This window comes from Muntiacus reevesi, chromosome 7, assembly GCF_963930625.1.
Source record: "Muntiacus reevesi chromosome 7, mMunRee1.1, whole genome shotgun sequence".
NCBI classification, from domain to species: domain Eukaryota; kingdom Metazoa; phylum Chordata; class Mammalia; order Artiodactyla; family Cervidae; genus Muntiacus; species Muntiacus reevesi.
Genome location: NC_089255.1, coordinates 6,914,186 through 6,939,152, shown reverse-complemented (window position 1 = coordinate 6,939,152; position 24,967 = coordinate 6,914,186). Strand labels below are relative to the sequence as shown.

At 41.3% G+C, this 24,967-nt stretch overlaps 1 protein-coding gene across 1 annotated transcript; it reads right to left on the bottom strand.

Annotated features, from left to right (window-relative positions):
* Positions 1-564: 564 nt before the first annotated feature.
* Positions 565-18,003, bottom strand: LOC136172145 (heterogeneous nuclear ribonucleoprotein A3-like). Its single transcript, XM_065941281.1, is given in 4 exon segments — positions 565-1,820; positions 13,243-13,401; positions 17,345-17,434; positions 17,846-18,003. Coding segments are annotated over 4 exon segments (1,551 nt in total). The 3' UTR covers positions 565-676.
* Between the last annotated feature and the right edge of the window lie 6,964 nt (positions 18,004-24,967).

Below are 24,967 nucleotides of genomic sequence, written 5' to 3'. Positions count from 1 at the left end.
AGTCACTTCAGTCGTGTCCAACTCTGTGTGACCCCATAGACAGCAGCCCACCAGGCTCCCCCGTCCCTGGGATTCTCCAGGCAAGAATACTGGAGTGGGTTGTCATTTCCTTCTCCAATGCATGAAAGTGAAAAATGAAAGTGAAGTCGCTCAGTCATGTCCAACTCTTAGCGACCCCATGGACTGCAGCCCACCAGGCTCCTCTGTCCATGGGATTTTCCAGGCAAGAGTACTGGAGTGGGGTGCCATTGCCTTCTCCAATTATTATGCCTTATTGACTTATGTGCCTTATTTTTTTTAAGTTAAAAATTCCTTAATTTTTTATTCCTGGTACCACTATCACAATTTACAGGGCAATATACCTGATGTAATGAAAAGAAAGAGACAAAGCTACAACAGATAAAAGACCTCAGGAATGTACATCTAATTGACACTAAATTGCATTAATCAATAGCTGCACTTTTTGCAAACTGAGGCTATGGCAGTCCTGAACAAGACGGGTTTCCTGTTTAAGCTGCAGTAACTTTTCTGACTATGGATCATCGTTCCTTCTGTGGAAGATTTTTACAGTTCCTCTAACACATTTGGGACGACTGTCTCAAAGTAACCTGCCACTTTCCTGACAACTCCTCAGTCTCTCTCCTGCTAAGAACTGTAGCCCTTTTCTTCTGAGTTTTTAGAACCTTCTGCTACCATATCCACCACTTCCACCACCAGATCCATAACCACCACCATAGGGACTGCCCGAGCTTCTTCCACCAAAACTATCCCCTTTCATGGGTGCATAATTTGATTGCTGTTGTCCACTATAATTTCCAAAATCATTATAGTTTCCACCACCACCATAGTTACCTCCAAAATTTCCTCCCTCATTGTAACCACCACATCCTCCACCACCGCCACCATATCCACCACCTTGGTTTCCATATCCTGGTCCACCCCCACCATATCCTCCTCTACTACTATAATCAGGACCACCGCCACAGTTGCCACCATCACCTCCAAATCCATTGTATCCACCGTCACCTCCTCCGAAACTCCCTCAGCTGCCACCACCTCCACCACCATAGCCTCCTCTTCCACCAAAGTTTCCACCATGGCCAAAGTTACCTCCACCACCTCCAAAGTTTCCTCCATGACCCATAAAGTTGCCAGATCCACCTCCATGCCCTCTATGTGATCCAGCAGATTGCATCTCTTGTTTAGAAAGGGCCTTTTTCACTTCACAATTATGCCCATTAATAGTGTGGTATTTCTGAACAACAATTTTATCAACTCTATCATGATCATCAAAAGTTACAAAAGCAAATCCTCTCTGCCTGTCTCCCATAACTTCTATGGTTTCAATCTTGCCATACTTTTCAAAGTAGTCCCTCAAATTATATTCTTCTGTATCTTCTTTAATACCACCAACAAAAATTTTCTTCGCTGTTAGATGGGCACCAGGCTTTACAGAATCCTCTCTAGAAACAGCTCTCTTTGGTTCCACTACACGCCCATGAACCTTGTATGGTGGAGCACACATCATTGCATCCAGTTCTTCAACACAAGAGTAAGTCACAAAACCAAAGCCCCTGGAACATTTAGTTTGGGGGTCTCTCATCACCACACAATCTGTAAGTGTGTCCCATTTCTCAAAATGTTCTTTTAAGCTATCATCTGTAGTTTCAAAGCTCAGACCACCAATAAACAGCTTTGTCAACTGCTCTGGTTCCTTGGGATCATGACCCTCCTCCCCCCGGCAGCGGCAGTGACGGCCAGAGTCAGGCTGGGGGCGACTAGGCAGCAGTTTTACCTCCACTTTGAGACTGGACTCGCCGCTTCCAACTCAAGTTCAATATGGGACCGAGAGCGACTTATATGCCTTATTGACTAGAATCTAGCAAATCGAAAGACATTCCAAACGCAGCACATACAGGGAGTGTAGTGTTTTTGTGGCCAAAAATCCTGCCAGGGTGTTGACTGGGCTGTCTGTGGAGATGCCTCTTTGCTCAGCTTTTCCCCTGGGCATTGCACAGATGGGAAGACTGCGTCTGTTGGCAGATGGTGCCCTACATGCCGCCTTTCTCAGGGAATAGCTGTTAGTGAAGGTAAACGTTGGAAGGTACAGAGCTCTCGCCCGTGATCAGAACACAGTCAGCACAGCTGTGTGCCAGGCCTATCTGAGGGCAGAAAGACTGGACTCAGGTTCAGAGGTTTGTGGATTCGCCCATCCGAGTGCTAATCAGACCCGACCCTACTGAGCTTCCAAGATCGGATGAGATTGGGCATGTTCTGGGCAGTATGGCCATAGACTGTCAATTCTTCCATGTGTTTTGAAAACTACATTTGACAAGTGAGTATATTGATTTGTGGCTTCCTGGGTGGCCTGGTTTCATAGCCAACCAAGATCAATAATAAAGTAATATTGACGTAATAAAATATTGAGTCGGGGGGTATCTTAATACCTATTGGTATAGTAGGAAAGTTGGAGGGAAAGAAAACAGACTGAACACAAAAATCTCCTGTTCTTACTACCTGATAAAATCTTCATAAGACAGAAACAGAGAGAGAGAAGTTTTCACCAATAGCAATATAGCAAGGAAAGGAGTACAACTTTAGGTCAAAACTTTGAAAAGTAGGCAGTAGTCAAGCAATAGAGAGATTTTTACCGTTGACCCTCTCTTCATCTTATCCCAGCCCAATTGAGCAAGGCGAAAGAATTAGGTTATTTGATCCAATCTTAATAAGTTCCAATGGTTTCCCAGGTGGCACTAGTGAACCCACCTGACGGTGTGGGAGACCTAAGAGACACAGATTTGATCCCTGGGCTGGGAAGATCCCCTGGAGAAGGAAATGGCAACCCACTCCAGTATTTTTGCCTAGAAAATTCCCTAGGCAGAGGAGCCTGGTGGACTGTAGTCCATGAGGTCACAAAAAGTTGGGCACAACTGAGCTCACCCAAACACACACAGGAGAGAAATGGACTGAGGTGCTCAGCAGATAGACCAGGGAAAAGTCACAGATCCCTAAAGAGAAGCCTCTGTCACCACAGGATGGCAACAGAGGCGGGAAGGGGGCTTCCCTGGAGCCTGGGGGGCCCAGTGGCTAAGAATCTGCCCTTCCACTGCAGGGGGCACAGGTCTGATCCTTGCTCCGGGATCCTGCATGTCATGCAGTGCAGCCGAAAGAAACCCCACAAAAAACAGGCGTTGGAATCTCACCATTTTCTTGGTTTCATGCTGAGTTAGGATCATGATCGGAAGCCCTAGAAACAGATACTCCTCCACCCAGGGAGAGGCTTCCTGATGATAAGAAATCTCAGAAAATAGAGCAAAGCCCAGGTACCGTAATAACAGGTGCACACAGCTCCGGAAGGACTCTCCCCTTCTCCCCTCCAGTCATACAGAGAAACGAGGAGAGACCAGTATTGAGCTTGTAAGTTCTTCTTTTTAAAGGAAGAGAAATATGGAAGAATAACAAGGACAGTGGCTTCATGTCACAGATCAGACATCAGATGATCAGAAGGCCTTAGAGCAGGGTTTCTCAACTTGAGCCCTTAACATTTTCGGCCAGATAATTCTTGGTTGTGGGGGAGTGGAGTACCTTGTGCATTATAGAATGTTTAGAAGTATCCGTGACCTCTACCTGTTAAAGATCCCTCTACTCTTACCCCAATTGTGACAACCAAAACTATCCCCATGATTTCTGGGGTACAAAATCACCCTGAGTTGAAAACCACTGCCCTAGAGTCTAGACATGGCAGCCCACTTCAGACATGAGCAAGAAGAAAACAAATGGCATGGTAATTAGAGAAACATACCATAATTCATTTAAACCATAAATGAATTAAATTAGGGAAGTGAGCAAGTGAAGAGAGACAATGAATCTACTCTAGAAGAAAATATAACTCAAGGAAAAGAAGAAATGTCTCTCACTCTTTCTCATTTCAGAACAATGAATGATTTAGAGAAATTAATAATAGTATTAGCAATGTAAATTCACTAAACTGAAAGTTCAAAGACTATGTGGTAAAATAAGAGAAAGGAGATTTCAATGCTCTGGAAATGAATTGAGCCTTAATATCATTACAGAACTAACAAGTTATAACTACCAGGGAACTGATTAGCGAGGATTTCAAATAGAATTGGTGACAAAGAGAAAAGCTTGAGATATCAAAGAAAATGCAGTGAGAAAACAAATCAGCTTAAGCAATTAGAAAACAGAATAGAAATATGTAGGCCATGAAAAAGATCAGCTAACATGATAAGTTTCTATCCTTAAAGTAAAGAACTCTGCAAATGAAACAAAGCAACTATTCAGGCAGAAGATGGTGGGATATTAATAAATGATGGTTTGAGGCTCAAGTTCCAAGAGTCTCTAAGAATCAGTGATTATTGTGAAAATGAGTTTATAAAGCATACAGCTGCTGGGACTCTTTGGACTGTAGTGATAGGAAAATTAGTACAAACTGGCTTGCCCCCCGAAGGGAATTAATTGGCTCAATTACTAAAAAGTCCAGGAGTTAGATCTGACTTCTATTACATGAGATTCAGGCCTCCAAGATATCCCAGGGTTTGTTTTCCCCTAGTTCTCTGTTCTGCCTTCTGCCAAGCTGGCTTCTTTTTCTGGCTCCAAGTGCAGCCCTGGTGTCTCCAGGCTCTTCCTCATTCATGGCATCAAGATACCTATGGGTGCTCTTGCTTCAGAAGCTCTCAAGTTCAAGTCTAGTGAGAAGAGAGGAGTAACGCCCAGTAGCTTCTATCCAAGTCTTGAGATTCATGCTAGTCAGCCAAGCTCAAGTCATATTTCCATGAAGGATGCAGGGCTTTGTTCACCAGGCCTGATTTGGAAGGTAATATGGGATGCTGTCTAGAAAAATAATCTTATGGACAGTAAGTATCAGAGAGATGGAGTCAGGACTTGAGTGGGGAGTATAACTGAAAGGTAATGGATTGTGCTGATTCTGAGATGGGGAATGAATTTAAAGGATGGCCTTAAAATAGGGTCTGACTTCAAAAGGTGAAGCTCATTTTAAAAGAAAAAGAAGGGACTGCTCTAAACTAAAAGAGACTAAAGAGACAATTAACTGCAATGTGTGATTCTTTGATTGAATCCTTGTTCAAAAGAAAAAAGCAACAAAGCATATTCTTGGAACAACTAGAAACATCTCAATATAGAGTGGATACTAGATGGTGATGTGAAACTACTGTTACTAGTTTAAGTAATGATATGCATGCAGTTATCTAGGAGAATGTCTTCTTCATAGGAGATGCATGCTGAAGTCTTTGGGGGGTAAAGTGCCTTGATGTCTGCTTCTTACTTTCAAACGGTTCAAAAGAAAAGATATATATGTAGATGATTGATGGAAATAAAGCAAAATTTTAGGATGTTAACAATTATTCAGTCTAGGTAGTAGGCATTCAGGTTTTCATTTCATTACTCTTTCAACTTTTTCATGTGTTTGAAAATGTTCATAATGTTTAGAAAGATTTATTTACTTATTTTTGTCTGTGCCACATCTTCCTTTCTGTGTGTGGGCTTTCTCTAGTTGTGGTTACAGGGGGCTACTCTTCGTTGCTGTGCACGGACTTACAGCGGTAGCTTCTCTTCTTGCGGAGCACAGGCTCTAGGGTCATGGGCTTCAGGAGTTGTAGCTCAAGGTTCTACACCACGCAGGCTCAGAAACTGAGGCAAAGAGGCTTAGTTGCTTCGTGGCATGTGGGGTCTTTCCTGATCAGAGTTCAAACTTGTGTTCCCTGCATTGGCAGGTGGATTCTTAACCACTAGACCTCCAGGGAAGCCCTCATAATTTTTTTTTTTTTAGTTGAGGAGAAAACATGGTCTGAAAAAGAGGAAATTATTCTGCCTATTCTAGAACTTAATTTCCTTTTCAAGTTCTAAAAGTTTTCATCCTTCAATCTGGTTGTTTGGGTAAGTTGAGAGTTCTCAGACCCCGAAGGTATACAGGAAGGACAAGTGGGAGGAAAAAGTGGAAAGTCACTATAGAGACTCAAAAGAGGCTAAGAGGAAACTGTCGAACTGTGGTCAGTGGCTGTCTTGGGGTAGTTAGTTCATCACTGTTTCTTCTTCCTTTTTTTTTTTAATCTGCTTCCTTTGTATTTGTATAGTGATTTCTGATTTGTATAGTGATTGGTGACTATTTTTTGATGAGACAAAAGAAAAGAAGTCTAATTAAATGGAATAGAGGTAAAAGTGAAACTGACTTTGCTTACACAAAGTATTTTAAATTGGTTGGTGTTTGGACAAACCTACACTTTGGGACAGAGGTGGTAGCTGATATTTGCTTCCTTTCTTAGGAGTAGAAAATGCATTTAGAGTGAAAAGTATTTTGCCTAGAAGAGGGAAAGGTTATAGTCTCAGAAAAACTGGAGAGTGTAGAACTTTAGACATAATAGGGTAGAAGAGAATTTAGAGGCTAGATGAGAAAGGAGGGTTTCCTTTTTAAGATGTCTCTTTGACTTTGAACCGTTTAGAGCTTCAGAGGGCTGGTTCTAGGTGCAAGGGAAATGGTGAAGGAGATTTTCAGATTTCCTTCCAAACTACTTGATCCAAGTTAGAAAGAAGACAGGAGTCTAGAATACCCTTTGAAAGTAAATATGAATGGAGTAGTATCTAAACTATGAACGGTGGAGGGCAGTTTTGAAGTGAGAATTGTTCGTAGAGATTTTCTACCTCAATTTTCCTATGAGAGATTAAGTGACTCACCCAAAGTCAGTCAGATTAATGACAGAAGAAGCAAGTTTGAAAAAAAATCTCATGTAAGGATCCAGCTGTGAAATAATTAGTGTGTATGTATGCACTACATGGGACTTCCCTATACCTCAGATGGTAAAGAATCTGCCTGCAATTCAGGAGACCTGGGTTTGACCCTTGGGTGGGGAAGACCCCCCGGAGGAGGGCATGGCTACCCGCTCCAGGATTCTTGCCTGGAGGATCCCATGGACAGAGGAGCCTGGCAGGCTACAGTCCATAGGGTTGCAAAGAGTCGGATGCATCTGAAGCAACTGAGCATGCATGCACACACTCTATAGAAAATGAATATTTTAGGCCTCCAAAAATGTACAGTAAAGTAACATATGTGAATCTGTAAGTTCATCTATATAGTGTAACTGATTGGTAGCAATCTAGAATGATTAGTAACTATAATTAAAGTCGAACGTAATTATGTAACTTTAACCTGTTCTAGTTTAATGTCATTCAAATTAGATCACTAAATTGAGATTATGAAGATTAATAGACTTGAAAATAAAAATAAACACGAATAAAGCCTCCAAATGACTCACTTTGTCATATTCCAACCTTGAACTTTCCCGACACAACTTTTAACTAATGAAAACTTTATCTAGCCTTCAAGGTCACCACATAGACCATTATTAGGAAAACTTGAATGTCCTTGGAAAAAGAGAGAGAGAAGATGTGTGTTTTTACAGTTCTAGGCTATAAGATCCTGTAGTTTGGCCTCAGCCCTGCCCTAACAAGTTGTGTGTGTCTTAAACAAATCACTTAAACACCAAAGACCTCAGATTCTCGTCACTTACTTTTGACAGGGAATATTTCAAGCTGTCTACTGAGAACTGACATAAGCCAATTTGTTCAACAGTTATCAGGTACAAATAAATACTCTGGTGATTAAATAGGTGGAGCGTGCCTCTGTTTCACAACCTTGCTTCCAAGTTATAAGCTACAATGAAAGCAAACGTTCAAACAAATTCTTCCTAATTACATTTGTAAACAAACAAACACAAAAGTCATCTTATAACCAACACTCGGAGCAGATCTCAATCTCTGGCTTCAGGCACTCTGACTTGTATCTGAGGTTGGCGGTTCACTCTTAGTGGATTCACCCTGGAGTTATCAGGAATCTATTCTGAAGTGACAGCTTCTGGATAAAGCAAAGCTCTAGACCTCAGATGCTCCACCAAGGGCAATAACTTGTGGGACTTCTTGGATTCTAACACCCTATTCATGAATTGAACACCACTCATTTCATCAATAAATGTGCAGTGAAGGTGTTAGTCGCTAAGTTGTATCCTATTCTTTGCGACCCCATGGACTGTAACCTGCCAGTCTCCTCTGTCCATGGAATTCTTCAGGCAAGAATACTGGAGTGGGGTTCATTTTCTTCTCCAGGGGATCTTCCTGACCCAGGGATTAAACATAGATAACCTGCGTGGCAGGCGAATTCTTTACCATCTGAGCCACCAAAGAGGCCCAGTGTTTGAATCTTGAACACCCCTCATTTCACCAATAAAAGTTATACCTAATGTCCCTCAGCTAATTAGCAAACCTTTGGGTAGGTTTCAATAAGTTATTTGGAATGCTTGTGTATCTGTCTCAGGAGTACAGATTCTTGGTTGGAGTATTTTAAATATAAACTAAATACCTCTATGGTATGGAGATGAAAATTAACTTATTCATGTACACAAGTCTTTATGGTGTTGGACATCATAACATCTCTCAACATCCAATAATTGGGACATGGTTAAGTAGACAATGATTTAAGACCGTGGAATTTCATCAAAATATCTACTATGTGGCTACATCAATATTTGGAAGTCTGTGTACAAAAGAATGTTAAATGGAAAAAAGCAAAATATGTAAAGAAATGTATATTAAGGTATTTTAAAATTCAGATTATGTACATTATCAATATGTATTGAAAGATCTCAAAAGACGTAATGTCTTTCCTGCTAATATTTTTCAAGTACAAAATAGGAAGAAAATACCATGATACTATGATCTTTCAACTTATTCTGAAACATTCTTAATATTCAGATTCCAAGCCACAACCATTCATTCAAATCAATAGTTATTAAACATTTACTCTGTGTTAGCCAGGGTTTCCCAGGTGGCTCAGTGGTAAAGAATCCACCTACCAACGCAGGAGCTGCAGGAGACTTGGGTTTGATCCTTGGGTCAGGAAGATCCCCTGGAGGAGGAAATGGTAACCCACTCCAGTATTCTCGCCAAGATGATCCATGGACAGAGAAGCCTGGCGGGCTACAGTCCAAGGGGTCGCCAAGAGCGGGACTTGACTGAGCAGTTGCTCATCATCCATGTCAGGCTCTCAGGGCACAAAGATAAATAAGACCAATACTGGACTTCATGGAACTAGCAATCTGGTGTTTTGAAACAAGTACATTGATAATTCTAATGAGGTAAGTATTATAGAAGAGACACGAAAAATGCTGCCCAAACTTCCAAAACTCTAGGGCCCAGAGCTTCCCTCAGCCTGTAGGACATGTGGGTGGGAATAGACTACAGGCAGCTAATGAAACAAAAGCCACGTTGTCACTCCCCACCCACCCCACTTTCTCAGGCTCTTCCTTCCGCGTCGTGGTACCAGACAAGCCCATGTGGCTATGTCCACAGGCCCCTTCCACGTCTGGTATCGAACTTTCTGCCCCAAAGATCTTGCTCACTGTGGAAGTCCTAGGTGTTTCCATAATCCATAGACGTAGCCCTATGATTGTTAAATCTCCTGATAGGAAAACTCTATTTTAATGGGGACAATGTTTGGTGAAGCTGATTCTCTTCCTAGGAAATTTGAACTGTAGGTCTGAAGAAGGAGTTAAGGAGTTGGTGTCAGGAAGTTTCCAAAAGACTCAGAGTAGGGCACACGGAAGCTATGAGTAAGCAGAAACTATGAGTAAGTAGGAGACACGAGACGGAGGGTCAGGTGGTTGGTTGGTAGTAAGAAGGCGGTGACAGAGAGAACCTGTCAGCGTAAACACAAGGGCGCATCAAACTGCTACAAGAACAAGGATGACTTGTTTGAGTTTTGGAGTCTTAGGCAACCTACTGCCCTCATTAGACTTCTCCCTAATCCTTTTCTTCCCAACTATCAGCTCTCCTTCTCCTTCAGCTTCTCTCTCTAGGCTGCCTGTGTTACCTGCTCATGAACACTGCCTTCAGTTTGAAAAGGGGCACCATATTGAGAAGAGTAGCCAGCCACAATCATCCAGCTTCCTTCAGTTCCGGATTATACATGGAAAAGAAAAGCAGGTTTCGGAGCCTGGATTTTCTTTCCGAATTTCCTTTGGGTGCCTGATCATTAACAAAGAAAACATTTTCTTCTATGTAACAGTAAAGCCATCAAACAGTCCACTTGTCACCTTCCAAAAAAAAAAAAAAAAAAAAGATCTTGCCAAAACAGATAAATATTAAAAATAAAACAAAATAAAACCTCCTACCACAGTATTCACTGCTACTGGGAATTCCCGGTGGCTCACAGGTAAAGAATCTGCCAATCAATGCAGGAGACGTGGGTTTGATCCCCGGGTTGGGAAGATCCCCTGGATAAGGAAATGGCAACCCACTCCAGTATTCTTGCCTGGGAAATCCCAAGGACAAGGGAGCCTGGTGGGCTACACAGCCCAAGGGGTCACAGAGTCGGAAGCAACTGAGTGACTTGGCAACCACCACCATCATACCTACAGACCTTGCTGTTGCTACTGTGAAGCTGTTTGGAAATCTAGTAGAACGTACTGTCCCCTCCCCTCTACTCTATACAACTAGACATGGTTGCCCCATTGTACCATTATGAGTAACATAGTTTTTTGCAATGCTGTGTAGCTGTTCCCTCTAACATAGCAGGAAAAATAATTACCTTGATGAATGCTTATAAAATGCTCAATAACAACAACTTTACACTGTTAGCCCACAGAAAATAGCAAAATTCTGTAAAGCCACTACGCTTCAATAAAAACAAATAAATTAAAAAAAAAATAAAAAAGGGGGAAAAAAAGCCCTGCCAAAGAATCTTATATTTTCCTTTAAATGTTGGCAGACGAGGAAATACACCTGGGAGGAATTAGAGTTATGTAAAACGATTGGTATTCCTATGCAGGATACCCTGGTTTGATTCCTGGGTGGGAAAGATCTCCTGGAGAAGGACCAGGTACCCACTCAGTTTTCTTGGGCTTCCTTGGTGGTTCAGATGGTAAAGAATCAGCCTGCAATGCAAGAGACCTGAGTTTGATCCCTGGGTTGGGAAGATCCCCTGGAGGAGGGCATGACAACCCACTCCAGTATTCTTGCCTGGAGAATCCCCATGGACAGAGGAGCCTGGCGGGCTACAGTCCATGGGGTCGCAAAGAGTTGGACACAACTGAGCGACTAAGCCCACAGCACACAAGAAGATATGGTATCATTCCATGTAGAATAAAAGATAGATGTCATGTAGATGAAAGTTCTCTGTTCTTTGGGGGTATTGTTTATCTTCATTTTACTACTGTATCTTTTTAAATCCCCATTAATCTGCATTTAATCAACATCCTGGTTTTGAAATTGCTATTGTTTAAACTTGTACAGCTAAAAGGAAATCTTGAATTGTCCAACCATCATTATTAGTTGAGTAATAAAAGCTATTGAATGGGGTCTTGCTGACAAGCCTGGGCACATGGTGTTCCCTCTCCTCTGTTATGAACTCTATACATAATTGATATTTAATATAAAATAAGCAGTTTCCTCAGTTGCTCAACAGTAAAGAATCTGCCTGCCAATGCAGGAGATGAAAGAGATGGATGTTTGACCCCTGGGTCCGGAAGATCCACTGGAGGAGGATAAGGCAACCCACATGTAGCAGTATTGCCAGGAAAGTCCCTTGGGCAGAGGAGCCTCACTGGCTGAAGTCCATAGCTTTGCAAGGAGTCAAACACAGCTGAGTGAGCACTCACTCAAACGAAGATGGGACACATAGCAACTCTCCTCTTGGTCTGAGTTCCCAGTTTTTTGTCCCTGTCTGAGTTGGACAAGCAACAGACAAGTAAAACAATGATTGCAATGCAGTGTGTTCAGTGGGAGGCATTTAACTCAGACTGCTGTCTGGGGCATGAGGTGGAAATTATTAAGAAATACTTTCATATTTATGGTTTGGAATAGGTTATTAAATAAATGACATCAAAGTCTTAAACAATTAATATTTTTTCTCAATATCTAACCCTTGCTCCCCAATTGTTTCTCAGATAATCCATTTCTTCCCAATTAAATTATAATATATAAAATAGCTATTATATTATGATGTTTATGAAATATATGGGAATTTCCTTTTCTGTTTCATTCATTTTTGTCTTCTTTTGCTGTATCCAAACCTTTACTTATCATGGCTTTATAATGTTTTGAGAGCTGGGGAGCCTAGTCCCCCTAAATGTTCTTCTCTGTAAAATTTTCCTTGCCATTCTTACAAGTTCTTTCACATGAATTTTAGGATTATTTCATCAAGCACTCTTCTCCCCCAATAACTCCTGGTGGTGATTTGATAAATCCACATATTAATATGGGCTGAACTGACATGTTTATACTCTTTAATCTTCTCTACCAAGGATATCAATAGGATGTGTCTACAAGGAACAAAAATTTATACATATTTTCTTACAAAATTAGCAGTTTATCATGAGAAAAAGTAATGAAGACATTTATTTGTATTTATATATTTCTGAAGTTTGCTATTTTTCTCTTCATGTCACATTTCTTTTTTTTTTAACTTGCCTATGATGGTTTAGGTATTTTCTTTGCCATTATGAACAGATTACTTTTCCCTTCTGTTTCCTTATAAGGGAAAGCTATTTTTAAAAATGTTTTATTATATCCAGCCACTTTCCAAGTTCTGCTCTTTTTAACAGTTTTTCTGTGGATTGTCTTAGGACTTCTATGTAAAAAATCATTTTCAAACAATGAGTATTTAGTCTCCTTTCATAAACTTGCTTATTAAACCAATCACTTGGAGGTAGAATGAAAAATGAGAGAGTGGGACTGAAGGTCTGGAAATTGGATGAGAAATTATGGTGTTTTAAGAACCAAAGCAGAGTAATAAGGGTTGAATGAAAAGGATGTATTAAGAGAAATTCAAAAGGTAGAAGAATGTGAAGGACTCAGTGATATGGGAAAAGGGATTAGGAGAAATAAAGGATGATTTATTTTTAATTAATTAATTTTTTCTTGAAGTATAGTTGATTTACAATGTTGTGTTAGGGGTAGATTCTGGTGTACAGCAAAGGATATTTATATATTAATATATGTATACATTCTTTTTCCATTATAATTTATTGCAAGATACTGAATATCTTGTGCTATACAGTAGGACCTTATCTCTTTTATATAGAGTAGTTTGTGTCTGCTAATCTTAATCTCCTAATTTATCCCCTCTGCCAGCGCCTGTTCCCTTTGTGAGTCTGTTTCTGCTTTCTAAATGAGTTCATTTGTATAGGATGACATTTTTAAATAATTTTACTCATTTACTTTTGGCTGTGCTGGGTCTTCCCGCCGCGTGGGCTTTCCTCTGGCTGCGGTGAGCGGGCCTCCTCTCTAGCGGCCTGTTTTGGTGCAGACCGCAGGCTCTGCAGCAGGCGGGTTTTGGTAGATGTGGCTTGTGGGTGCAGCAGCTGCAGCTCCCCGGCTCTAGAGCGCAAGCTCAATACTTGTGGCTCAGGGTCTTTAGCTGTTCCTCAGCATGTGGGACCTTCCCAGATCTCTTGCGTTGGCAGACAGATTCTTTACCTCTGAGCAACCAGGGAAGTGCAGGATGACTTTTAGGCTTTAGTTTTGGGTGACTGTAGAAAGAGAATTCAGTAGACAATATTTCTGATAAAGAATAGAGTTATTCAGTTTACAGTTAGGAGATACACAGTTTGTGTGTTCATGAGTAAAAATAAAGTTGTTGTTTTTTTTAATACTGATTCTTTGGGATTGGCAATGGCACCCCACTCCAGTACTCTTGCCTGGAGAATCCCATGGACGGAGGAGCCTGGTAGGCTGCAGTCCATGGGGTCGTGAAGAGTCGGACATGACTGAGCGACTTCACTTTCACTTTTCACTTCTTTGCGTTGGAGAAGGAAATGGCAACCCACTCCAGTGTTCTTGCCTGGAGAATCCCAGGGATGGGGTCACACAGAGTCGGACACGACTGAAGTGACTTAGCAGCAGCAGCAGTATAAGATCATATTATCAGCAAGCAAAGACAATTTTGTTTCTTCCTTTCTGTTTTAGATGCCTTTTATTTCTTTATCTTGCCTAATTGTTCCAGCTAGGACTTCCAGTACTATAGTGAATAGGCGTGGTGAGAGTGGGTATCCTTTCCTTGTGTCTGATCTTAGAGCAAACACTTAAAATTTCTCTCCATTGAGTGTCATGTTGGCTATGAGTTTGTCCTACACACCTTTTATGACATTGAGGTATATTCCTACTATATCCACTCTGTTAAGTATTTCTACTGTGAAAAGAATTTTGTCAAATACTCTTTCTGCGTCTATTGAAATGATCATGTGATTTTTATTGTTCATTTTATTGATATGATGGTGGTGGTGGTGGTGGTTTAGTTGCTTCAGTCATGTCTGACTCTTTGCAACACTACGGACTGTAGCCCGCCAGGCTCCTCCATCCATGGGATTCTCCAGGCGAGAATATTGGTGTAGGTTGCCTTGCCCTCCTCAAAGGGATCTTCCCAATCCAGGGATTGAATCTGAGTCTCTTATATCTCCTGCATTAGCAGGCGAATTCTTTATCACTAGTGCCACTTGGAAAGCCCATTGTTGTGATATGTTACATTTATTGATTTGCATATATTGAATCATCCTTATGTCATCCCAGGGATAAATTCCACTTGGTCATGGTATATAATCCTCATGTGTTCTTAAATTAAGGTTGTTAGTATTTTCTTGAGAGTTTTGGCATCCATATTAATCAAGGATATTGGTCTATGGTTTTCGTTTCTTGTGATGCCCTTATCTGATTTGGGTATCAAAGTAATGCTAACTTTGTACAGGATGAATTTCTAAGAGTTCCCTCCCCCTCAATATTTTGGAAGAGTTTGAGGAAGATTGGTGTTGATCCTTTAAATGTTTGATAGGATTCTCTGGTGAAGTCATCTAGCTTTGCAGATTTCTGTGTTGAGGGTATTTTGATTGCTGATTCAATCTCTGCTTTTATTGTTATGTTCAGATTTTCTGTTTCTTCCTTATTCTGTCTTGGTGGATTGTGTGTTTCTACAAATATATCCATTCCTTTTATATAATTTGTTGCCATGTTGTTCATAGTAGTCTCTTATGATTCAATGTATTTCTGTAATATCATTTCTATTTTTATTTAGTTGAATCTTCTGTCCTTTTGTCTTAGTTTAGCTGAAAGTTTGTCAATTTTTTTTTTTTTTTATCTTTTTGAAGAACCAGCTTTTAGTTTTATTGACCTTTTGTTTTTCTGGTCTCCATTTCAATTAATTCTATTCTGGTTCTTATTATTTCCTTTCTTTTGCTAACTTGAGGCTGAGTGTGTTCTTTTTCTAGCTCCTTGTGTAAAGTAAGGTTGTTTATTTGAGACCTTTCTGATTTCTTAACATGAGCATTTATTATTAGGTTGGTGCAAAAGTAATTATGATTTTGGACCCTGAATTTTAAATCATAACTAAGCTCAGGCACAGCTTTATTAATCAAAATAGGAACCATTACAATCAATACATTTTTGCCAATGATAAATAATTTTGTTTATTCCTGTAGCATAAATATTCATGCTTTGGGATTGGATGAACTCTTAGAAAGCATTTTCTGCCTCCTGCTGGCTGTGGAAGCATTTTCCCTGCAAACAATTGTCAAAATGCTTGAGGAAGTGGCAGTTAGTTGGCGAGAGGTCAGGTGAATATGGCAGATGAGGTAAAGCGTTGTAGCCCAATTCGTTCAACTTTTGAAGCTTTGGTTGTGCACCGTGCAGGCAGGTATTGCCTCGGAGAAGAATTGGGCCCTTTCTGTTGATCAATGCTGGCAGCAGGCATTGCAGTTTTCGGTGCATCTCATCGAGTTCCTGAGCATACTTCTCGATGTAGTGGTTTCACCGGGATTCAGAAAGCTGTGGTGGATCAGACAGCCTGCAGACCATCAGACAGTGACCATGACACTTTTTAGGTGCAAGTTTGGCTTTGGGAAGTGCTTTGGAGCCTCTTCTCAGTCCAGCCACTGAGCTGATCTTTGCTGTTGTCTTATAATATCCACTTTTCATCTCACGCTGCAATCCAGTTGAGCAATGGTTCGTTGTTGCTGTGTAGAATAACAGAAGACAACACTTCAAAATGATGATTTTTTTTTTTGGTTTGTGCTCAGCTCATGAGGCAGCCACTTATTGAGCTTTTTCATCTTTCCAATTTGCTTCAAATGCCAAATGACTGTAGAATGGCTGACACTGAGTTCTCGGGCAGCTTCTTGTTAGAGGATAGGCTTCAGTGATGCTCCCAATTGGTCATTGTCAACTTCCAATGGCTGGCCACTGCCTTCCTCATCTTCAAGGGTCTAGTACTGAAGTTTCAAACAATTATTGTATTGTTGTCTATTTGTCCCTTAATATCTGTTATCAATTGCTTAATATATTTCACTGCTTTACATACACAGCTGTTATATCTGCTGAGAAATCTGCTGATAGCCTAATGGGGGTAACTCTTTAGGCTACTGTCTTTTTCCCTGGCTGCCTTTAAAATCCTTTCTTTATGGTTGTCTCTTGACAGTTTTGATACAATAAGTCTTGGAGAAGGTGTTTTTGGTTGAGATAATAAGGTGTTCTATTAACCTTGTGGACTCAAATATCTAGTTCCTACTCCAGGTTTGAGACGTTGTCAACTATTATTTCTTTAAATACACTCTGCTCCCTTCTCACCTTCTGTAGCGGCTGGGACAGTCATTACACTCATTATTCTTTTTTTTTTTTTTACACTCATTATTCTTATGTTGACTTTTTTTTTTTGGCCATACCACTTGGCTTGTAGGATTTTAGCTCCCTGACCAGGGATCGAACCTTAGTCCCAGGAGTGAACACATGGAGTCCTAACCACCGGACTAGCAGGGAGTTTCTTCCTGTTGGCTCTGCTAATGGAGTCAGGTTTTCTTCACTTTCTACAAATCTGAGTGCTCTCTCCTTTTCCACCCCAATCACTTCTATATTCCTGCCTTCAAGCCTGCTCACTCTCTCTTCCACATGACCCGTTCTATTTCCATTGCATTCTCATTCACTCTTCATGTTATCTATTGAGTTCTTCACCTGCAGAATTTTTATCTGCTTATTTTTTTTTTAGAATTCCATCTCTTTGGTAAAGTACTCCTTCTGTTCATTAATTTTATTTTGGGATTCATTGAATTGCCTTTCTGAGCTTTCTTGTAGCTCATGGATTTTCTTCATAACAGCTGTTTAAATTCTTTATGGATTACATTTCTATATTCCATGTCTTTGGGTTTGGCTGTTGAAGAACTGTCATTTTACTTTTGTGATACCGTATCACTGTGACTTTTTATGATGTTTGATGAAAGCTGCCTCTGCTGCTGCATGTGAAATAATGCACACCCTTCTTTTCAGGCAAGGCTTTGTTTACCTAACAGGTTGGTAGTTAGGAACTTTCCTTTTGTTTCCAGAAGGTGGTGCTACAGCACAAGTTTTAGGTTTCTTGCTCTGAAACTTACCCCTGGTGCATTAAAAAAAAAAAGTAAATGTGGTGTCAGCATAAGTGCTTATTTCAGGGTGCAGGAAGTGGGGAATGTGTGTACTTAGCACTTGAATATGCCTATGGCCCAGTAGAGGGGCTTTCCTAGTGGATCAAAGAATCTGCCCTCAATAGAAGAGACCTGGGTTCAATCCTTGAGTTGGGAAGATCCCCTGGAGAAGGGAATGGCTACCCACTCCAGTATTCTTGCCTGGAGAATTCCATAGACCATGGGGTCACAGAGAGTCAGACCCAACTGAGTGACTAACACACAGCCCAGTAGTGGATGGTGTCAGAGGTCCATGAGCCACCTCCTTGCCTCCCAAGGCAGGCAGCAAGAGACATGAAAGCATCTCTTTCCTTTCTGTCTCCGCTAGTCACTGTGGTCTCTACTTAGAGAGAACAATTGGTCCCTCCAGCTGCAGCATGCGTGGCCAGGCACACTCCCGTTTACCACCTTCACGCTCCACCTCCTCTGCCGGAAAAGTCGGAAAAGTCGTGCTGGCTTGCTGCTGGACCAGCCACGCCTTTGCTGCCATTGGCTCTGCCATCTTCTCTGTGGTCCAGTCCCCCCAGTTTCCGATGCATAGATGGAGAGATCTTCCAGGTGTCCTGGCGGGCTCTGCAGGGGCTTCTTTGTTTTTTTTTTAATTATGGGTGTTCACTTAACTGAAATCAAAAGGGAGAGAAAAGTAACGACTCACACCACCGTAATGCAGACATCCAGCATCCTCTGTAGATTTGCCCTTACCAGATTGTTCCTTTAAGATGGATGCTTTTCACTATATTTACATTTTCTCTCAATAACAAAAATTTTGTTTTTGAAAAAGCACTTTGCTTTCAAAAGTTTGGTAAAGCGGAGTTCTTTTTAATGGAAATAAAGACATATTAAATCCTTCCTCAACAGGTTGAAAAAATATAGACTGAATACTAGGAAAATGAGCATATAAGAAGGAAGAAAATGCAGTCTAAAAAAGGAAGCCAGAAGACAGAGTTATAACAATAAAAGGAAAGTTTACAATTTCTGCCTTTGTATCAATTTTGGAGTAATATATCAGTTTTTATCAGAGAATCCTTTTAAGATGTAGGAGATATATATATATGTGGCGAGAAAGACTAAAATGTATTAAACTATAAAAATAAGACACGATCTCTTTCCTCAAGGCACTTACATAGTAATATGTGTACCTGTCTTTGAAGTTCCTACTTCAAAATATGTTTACGTGTATGTTCTCATATATTGGTTTCCCTTGTGGCTCACACAGTAAAGAATCTGCCTGCAATGCAGGAGACCTGGGTTAGGGCCCTGAGCTGGGAAAATCCCCTGGAGAAGGGAATGGCTACCCACTCTTCTTTGGAGAACCCCACGGACAGAGGAGACTGGTGGGGTCCTAAAGGGGTCAGAAAGAGATGGATATGACTGATTGACTAACACTTCTCACGTATTGAGACCATTATTTTAGCTAAGAAAGTATTTTCATTTTCACATTTTACTCAAGAAATACTAAGGCAAAATCTAAAATATGATGCTACTTCATAAATGAAACACTATGACATGGGATGTACTATCATGTCGCCTTAGCCTCTGCCTTGATGTGATCTTCAACTGATAATGTGACCCTTTGAAATAATGGACCTTGACATTTGTCAAAAAGAAAAATACCAACAACCCAGAAAAAATGGGCAAAAGGTGTGAATAAAGAGATCATGGGAAAGGAAATGCAAAGGGTTCTTAACTATCCTGAAAGAGTCTCAATGTCACTCACAGTAAGATAACGCATATTAAAACTATCATTAGACACCATTTTGCCCATCAGTCTGGCAAAGGTAAACACATTTTGAAAATATTCTGTCTTGTGGCTGGCACATGAAGACATAGGCCTGACATCTTGCTGCCAGTTGGAGTACAAATTGGTACCACCGGTGTGAAAATAATTTGGGGAGTATTTATCAAAATTAGAAATGCATATACAGGGACTTCTTTGGTGTCCCAGTAGTTAAGAAGTCACCTTGCAATGCAGAGGACGTGGGCTCAATCCCTGGTTGGGAAACTAAGGTCCCACATGCCACGAGCAACGAAGCCCTTGAGCCACATTTAGAGAGTCCACACACCGAAAGGAAAGATCCCACCTGAGGCAATGAAGATCCGACCAGCCAAATAATTTTTTTTTTTTCATGTGTATACAGAGATTCCCATTTTTGGCCAAAAAGAAGTCACTGATACCAAATTTACCTTCATATTAATATTTAAAAACTGTAAATTCAGACCAAATATATGAAATCATGACTTTCAAAATATTGGCCACCAGGCAGCCAAGAAGACTGATCTGAGAGAGTGGGGACACAAGCAAGGTGAATGCTTTCAGTGTCCAAGATCACTGCCTGCAGAGAGGTTCCAAGCCTGACAACGCAAGGGAAGCTCAGGGGGTCTCCAGTGTGGGGAATAGAGTTTAGACCATGGGGAAGCCAGGGCTTGTGATGGAAGTAAAGTCTGATGCTGTAAAGGGCAATATTGCATAGGAATCTGCAATGTCAGGTCCATGAATCAGGGTGAATTGAAAGTGGTCAAACAGGAGATGGCAAGAGCAAACATTGACATTCTAGGAATCAGCGAACTAAGATGGACTGGAATGGGTGAATTTAACTCAGATGACCATTATATCTACTACTGTGGGCAGGAATCACTCAGAAGAAATGGAGTAGCCATCATGGTCAACAAAAGAGGCTGAAATGCAGTACTTGGGTGCAATCTCAAAAATGACAGAATGATCTCTGTTCATTTCCAAGGCAAACCATTCAGTATCACGGTAATCCAAGTCTATGCTCCAACCAGTAACACTGAAGAAGCTGAAGCTGAACGGTTCTATGAATACCTACAAGACCTTTTAGAACTAACACCCCAAGAAGATGCCCTTTTCATAATAAGGGACTAGAATGCAAGGAAGTCAAGAAGATACCTGGAGTAACAGGCAAATTTGGCCTTGGAGTACAAAATGAAGCAGGGCAAAGGCTAACAATTTTGCCAAGAGAACGCACTGGTCATAGCAAACACCCTATTCCAACAACACATAGAGAAGACTCTATGCACAGACATCACCAGATGGCCAACACTGAAATCAGATTGATTATATTCTTTGCAACCAAAGATGGAGAAGCTCTATACAGTCAGCAAAAACGAGACCAGGAGCTGACTGTGGCTCAGATCATGAACTCCTCATTGCCAAGTTCAGACTTAAATTTAAGAAAGTAGGGAAAACCACTAGACCATTCAGGTATGACCTAAATCAAATCCCTTAGGATTATACAGTGGAAGTGACAAATAGATTCAAGGGATTAGATTTGATAGAGTGCCTGAAAAACTATGGATGGAAGTTCGTGACAGTGATCAAGACCATCTCCAAGAAAAGAAATACAAAAAGGCACAATGGTTGTCTGAGGAGGCCTTACAAATAGCTGAGAAAAGAAGAGAAACTAAAGGCAAAGGAGAAAAGGAAGGATATACCAATCTGAAGGCAGAGCTCCAAAGAATAGCAAGGAGAGATAAGAAAGCCTTCCTCAGTGATCAATGCAAAGAAATAGAGTAAAACAATAGAATGGGAAAATCTAGCTATCTCTTCAAGAAAATTAGAGATACCAAGGGAACATTTCATGCAAAGATGGGCTCAATAAAGGACAGAAATGGTATGGGCCTAACAGAAGCAGAAGGTATTAAGAAGAGGTGGCAAAAATACACAGAAGAAGTATTCAAAAAAGATCTTGATGACCCAGATAACCATGATGATGTGATCACTCACCTAGAGCCAGACATCCTGGAATGCAAAGTCAAGTAGGCCTTAGGAAGCATCATTATGAACAAAGCTAGTGGAGGTGATGGAATTCCAGTTGAGCTGTTTTAAATCCTAAAAGATGATGCTGTGAAAGTGCTGCACTCAATATGTCAGCAAATTTGGAAAACTCAGCAGTGGCCCCAGGACTGGAAAAGGTCAGTTTTCATTCCAATCCCAAAGAAAGGCAATGCCAAAGAATGCTCAAACTGTTGCATAATTGCACTCATCTCACACGCTAGCAAAGTAATGGTCAAAATTCTCCAAATCAGGCTTCAATAGTGCATGAATCGTGAACTTCCAGATGTTCAAGCTGAATTTAGAAAAGGCAGAGGAACCAGAAATCAAATTGCCAACATCTGTTGGATCATAGAAAAAGAAAGTGAGTTCCAGAATAACATCTACTTCAGCTTCATTGACTACACCAAAGGCTTTGACTGTGTAGATCATAAAAACTGTGGAAAATTCTTCAAGAGATGGGAATACCAGACCACCTTACCTGCCTCCTGAGATATCTGTATGCAGATCAAGAAGCAACAGTCAGAAGTGGACATGGAACAACAGACTGGTTCCAAATAGGGAAAGGAGTACATCAAGGCTGTATATTGTCGCCCTGCTTATTTAACTTATACGCAGAGTACATCGTGCAAAATGCCAGGCTGGATAAAGCACAAGGTGGAATCAAGATTGCTGGATGAAATATCAATAACCTCAGATACGTGGATGACACCATCCTTATGGCAGAAAGTGAAGAAGAACTAAAGAACCTCCTAATGAAAGTGAAAGAGGAGAGTGGAAAAAGTTGGCTTAAAACTCAACATTCAGAAAACGAAGATCATGGCATCTGGTCCCATCACTTCATGGCAAATAGAAGGGGGAATAATGGAAACAGTGCCAGACTTTCTTTTCTTGGGCTCCAAAATCACAGTGAAATTAAAAGATGCTTGCTCTTTGGAAGAAAAGATATGACCAACCTAGACAGCATATTAAAAAGCAGAGACATTACTTTGCCACCAAAGGTCCATCTAGTCATGGCTTTGGTTTTTCCAGTGGTCATGTGTGGTTATGAGAGTTGGACTATAAAGAAGGCTGAGCACTGAAGAATTGATGCTTTTGAGCTGTGGTGTTGGAGAAGACTCTTGAGAGTCCCTTGGACTGCAAGGAGATCCAACCAATCCATCCTAAAGGAAATCAGTCCTGAATATTCATTGGAAGGACTGATGCTGAAGCAGAAACTTCAATACTCTGGCCAGCTGATTCATTGGAAAAGACCCTGATGCTGGGAAAGATTGAAGACGGGAGGAGAAGGAGATGACAGAGGGTGAGATAGTTGGATGACATCACTGACTTGATGGACATGAGCTGGCTTCAGGAGTTGATGATGAACAGGGAAGCTTGGTGTGCTGCAGTCCATGGGGTTGCAAAGAGTCCGACACAAGTGAGCGACTGAACTGAACTGAGGCCAGGGCAGATGGCATTTATGAATAGAGCTCCAGAGAGGAGGACACACAGGGAGAGTGCCCAGAGATCTTTAGACATGTAAGGAATCCACGGAGCTGGGGAAAGAACCTCTGGATACCTCTGGGCCACTTTGAGAAAGCTACTCTCCTGATACAGACTTACCAGGGCATGCGATATGGTCGTACAGGTTGTTCACTGCTTGAATGCCTTTGGCCAAGGGGCTGAAATTCAGTCTATTTTCTTTTCTAGTTGTGCACGCTGGCCCTGGAGCAGGGATGAGAAAAGCCTAGAGAAAGAAGTCTTTTTCACATTAACACAGAGATGCTATCTACTCACCAAGCAAGGAGAATGCAGAATTGGCTCTGCTTAGATAGAGTGCCTTTTTTTTCTGAATTTCACAAAGGCAAATATAACTGATGTTTCTATAATCCCGCCACATACCCCAGCTGGCTTGCTGTGGACAGTTTTATGGTTTCTCAGACTCATCTCAGCTGACAGTAACCTTTAGTGAGCTTTTTGTAGGGGAAATTCGGCTTGGCACTGAGGGAGACCTAAAGCAAACTTTGTCTAGTGGGGCTTGGGAGGCGGTGGGTAAATGCTCCAGCCTTTTGTCTCCATGTAAACAATTCTGGGGGTGCTCTGCACATGTCTCAGGGGGTCCTGGCAACTTCTGAGACACACTTTAATATTGGCATTTCCTCGCCCTCAACTTCCTCTCCCTACGCCCTTTCTGCTGTTTCCTGGAATTACATTTCAATAAACTAACTGCTCCCAAGCCCTTTTCTCAGCCTCTGTGGAGTGGAGAGTGATGCGGGGATTAACTGAGAAAGTGGTCATGGACAGCAGGGGCTGTGCTCTCATGGGCAGAATGATACGCCTAGCATCATTCATGGTAGTGAAAGATGTTTATCACATTCTAATTAAATAAATTTGGTGCATATGTACAATGGAATGCCATGCAACTTGAAAAAAAATGAGTAAGTCATCTATGTGTTAGTAGAAAAAAAATTCCAAGATATATATGAAAAAAGAAAATTGCAGAAAACTCTGTATAGTACACTATATTTTGTGTAAAAAGAACCCAACAGGCACCTGATACCCCTTGGCAGCACTGGATCCCATTGACTGTCTCCATCTTCAGCCACATCTTTCACCACTTGAACACTGCCAGCATTGTGGCCCAGTCCCACTATTTTCTTCCTTCTTACACTCTTCCTTATCTTCAAATATTCTATTATTTCCACCTAAAACAGTGTTCCCACACCTCCTAGCCCCACCATCTCTTTATCATATGGCAAAGTCTAACATACTTCAGTTCAGATCAGTTCAGTCGCTCAGTCGTGTCCGACTCTGCGACCCCACGAACCACAGGACGCCAGGCCTCCCTGTCCATCACCAACTCCCGGAGTTTACCCAGATTCATGTCCATTGAGTCGGTGATGTCATCCAACCATCTCGTTCTTTGTCATCCCCTTCTCCTCCTGTCCTCAATCTTTCCCAGCATCAGGGTCTTTTCAAATGAGTCAGCTCTTCACATCAGGTGGCCAAAGTATTGGAGTTTCAGCTTCAGCATCAGTCCTTCCAATGAACACCCAGGACTGATCTCCTTTAGGATGGACTGGTTGGATCTCCTTGCAGTCCAAGGGACTCTCAAGAGTCTTCTCCAACACCACAGTTCAAAAGCATCAATTCTTCAGCACTCAGCTTTCTTTATAGTCCAACTCTCACATCCATACATGACTACTGGAAAAACTATAGCCTTGACTAGATGGACCTTTGTTGACAAAGTAATGTCTCTGCTTTTTAATATGATGTCTATGTTGGTCATAACTTTTCTTCCAAGGAGTAAGCGTCTTTTAATTTCATGGCTTCAATCACCATCTGCAGTAATTTTGGAACCCAGAAAAATAAAGTCAGCCACTGTTTCCACTGTATTCGCCATGAAGTGATGGGACTGGATGCCATGATCTTCGCTTTCTGAGTGTTGACCTTTAAGCCAACTTTTTCACTCTTCTCTTTCACTTTCATGAAGAGGTTCTTTAGTTCCTCTTCACTTTCTGGCATAAGGGTGGTGTCATCTGCATATCTGAGGTTATTGATATTTCTTCCGGCAATCTTGATTCCAGCTTGTGCTTCTTCCAGCCCAGCGTTTCTCATGATGTACTCTACATATAAGTTAAATAAGCAGGGTGACAATATGCAGCCTTGATGTACTCCTTTTCCTATTTGG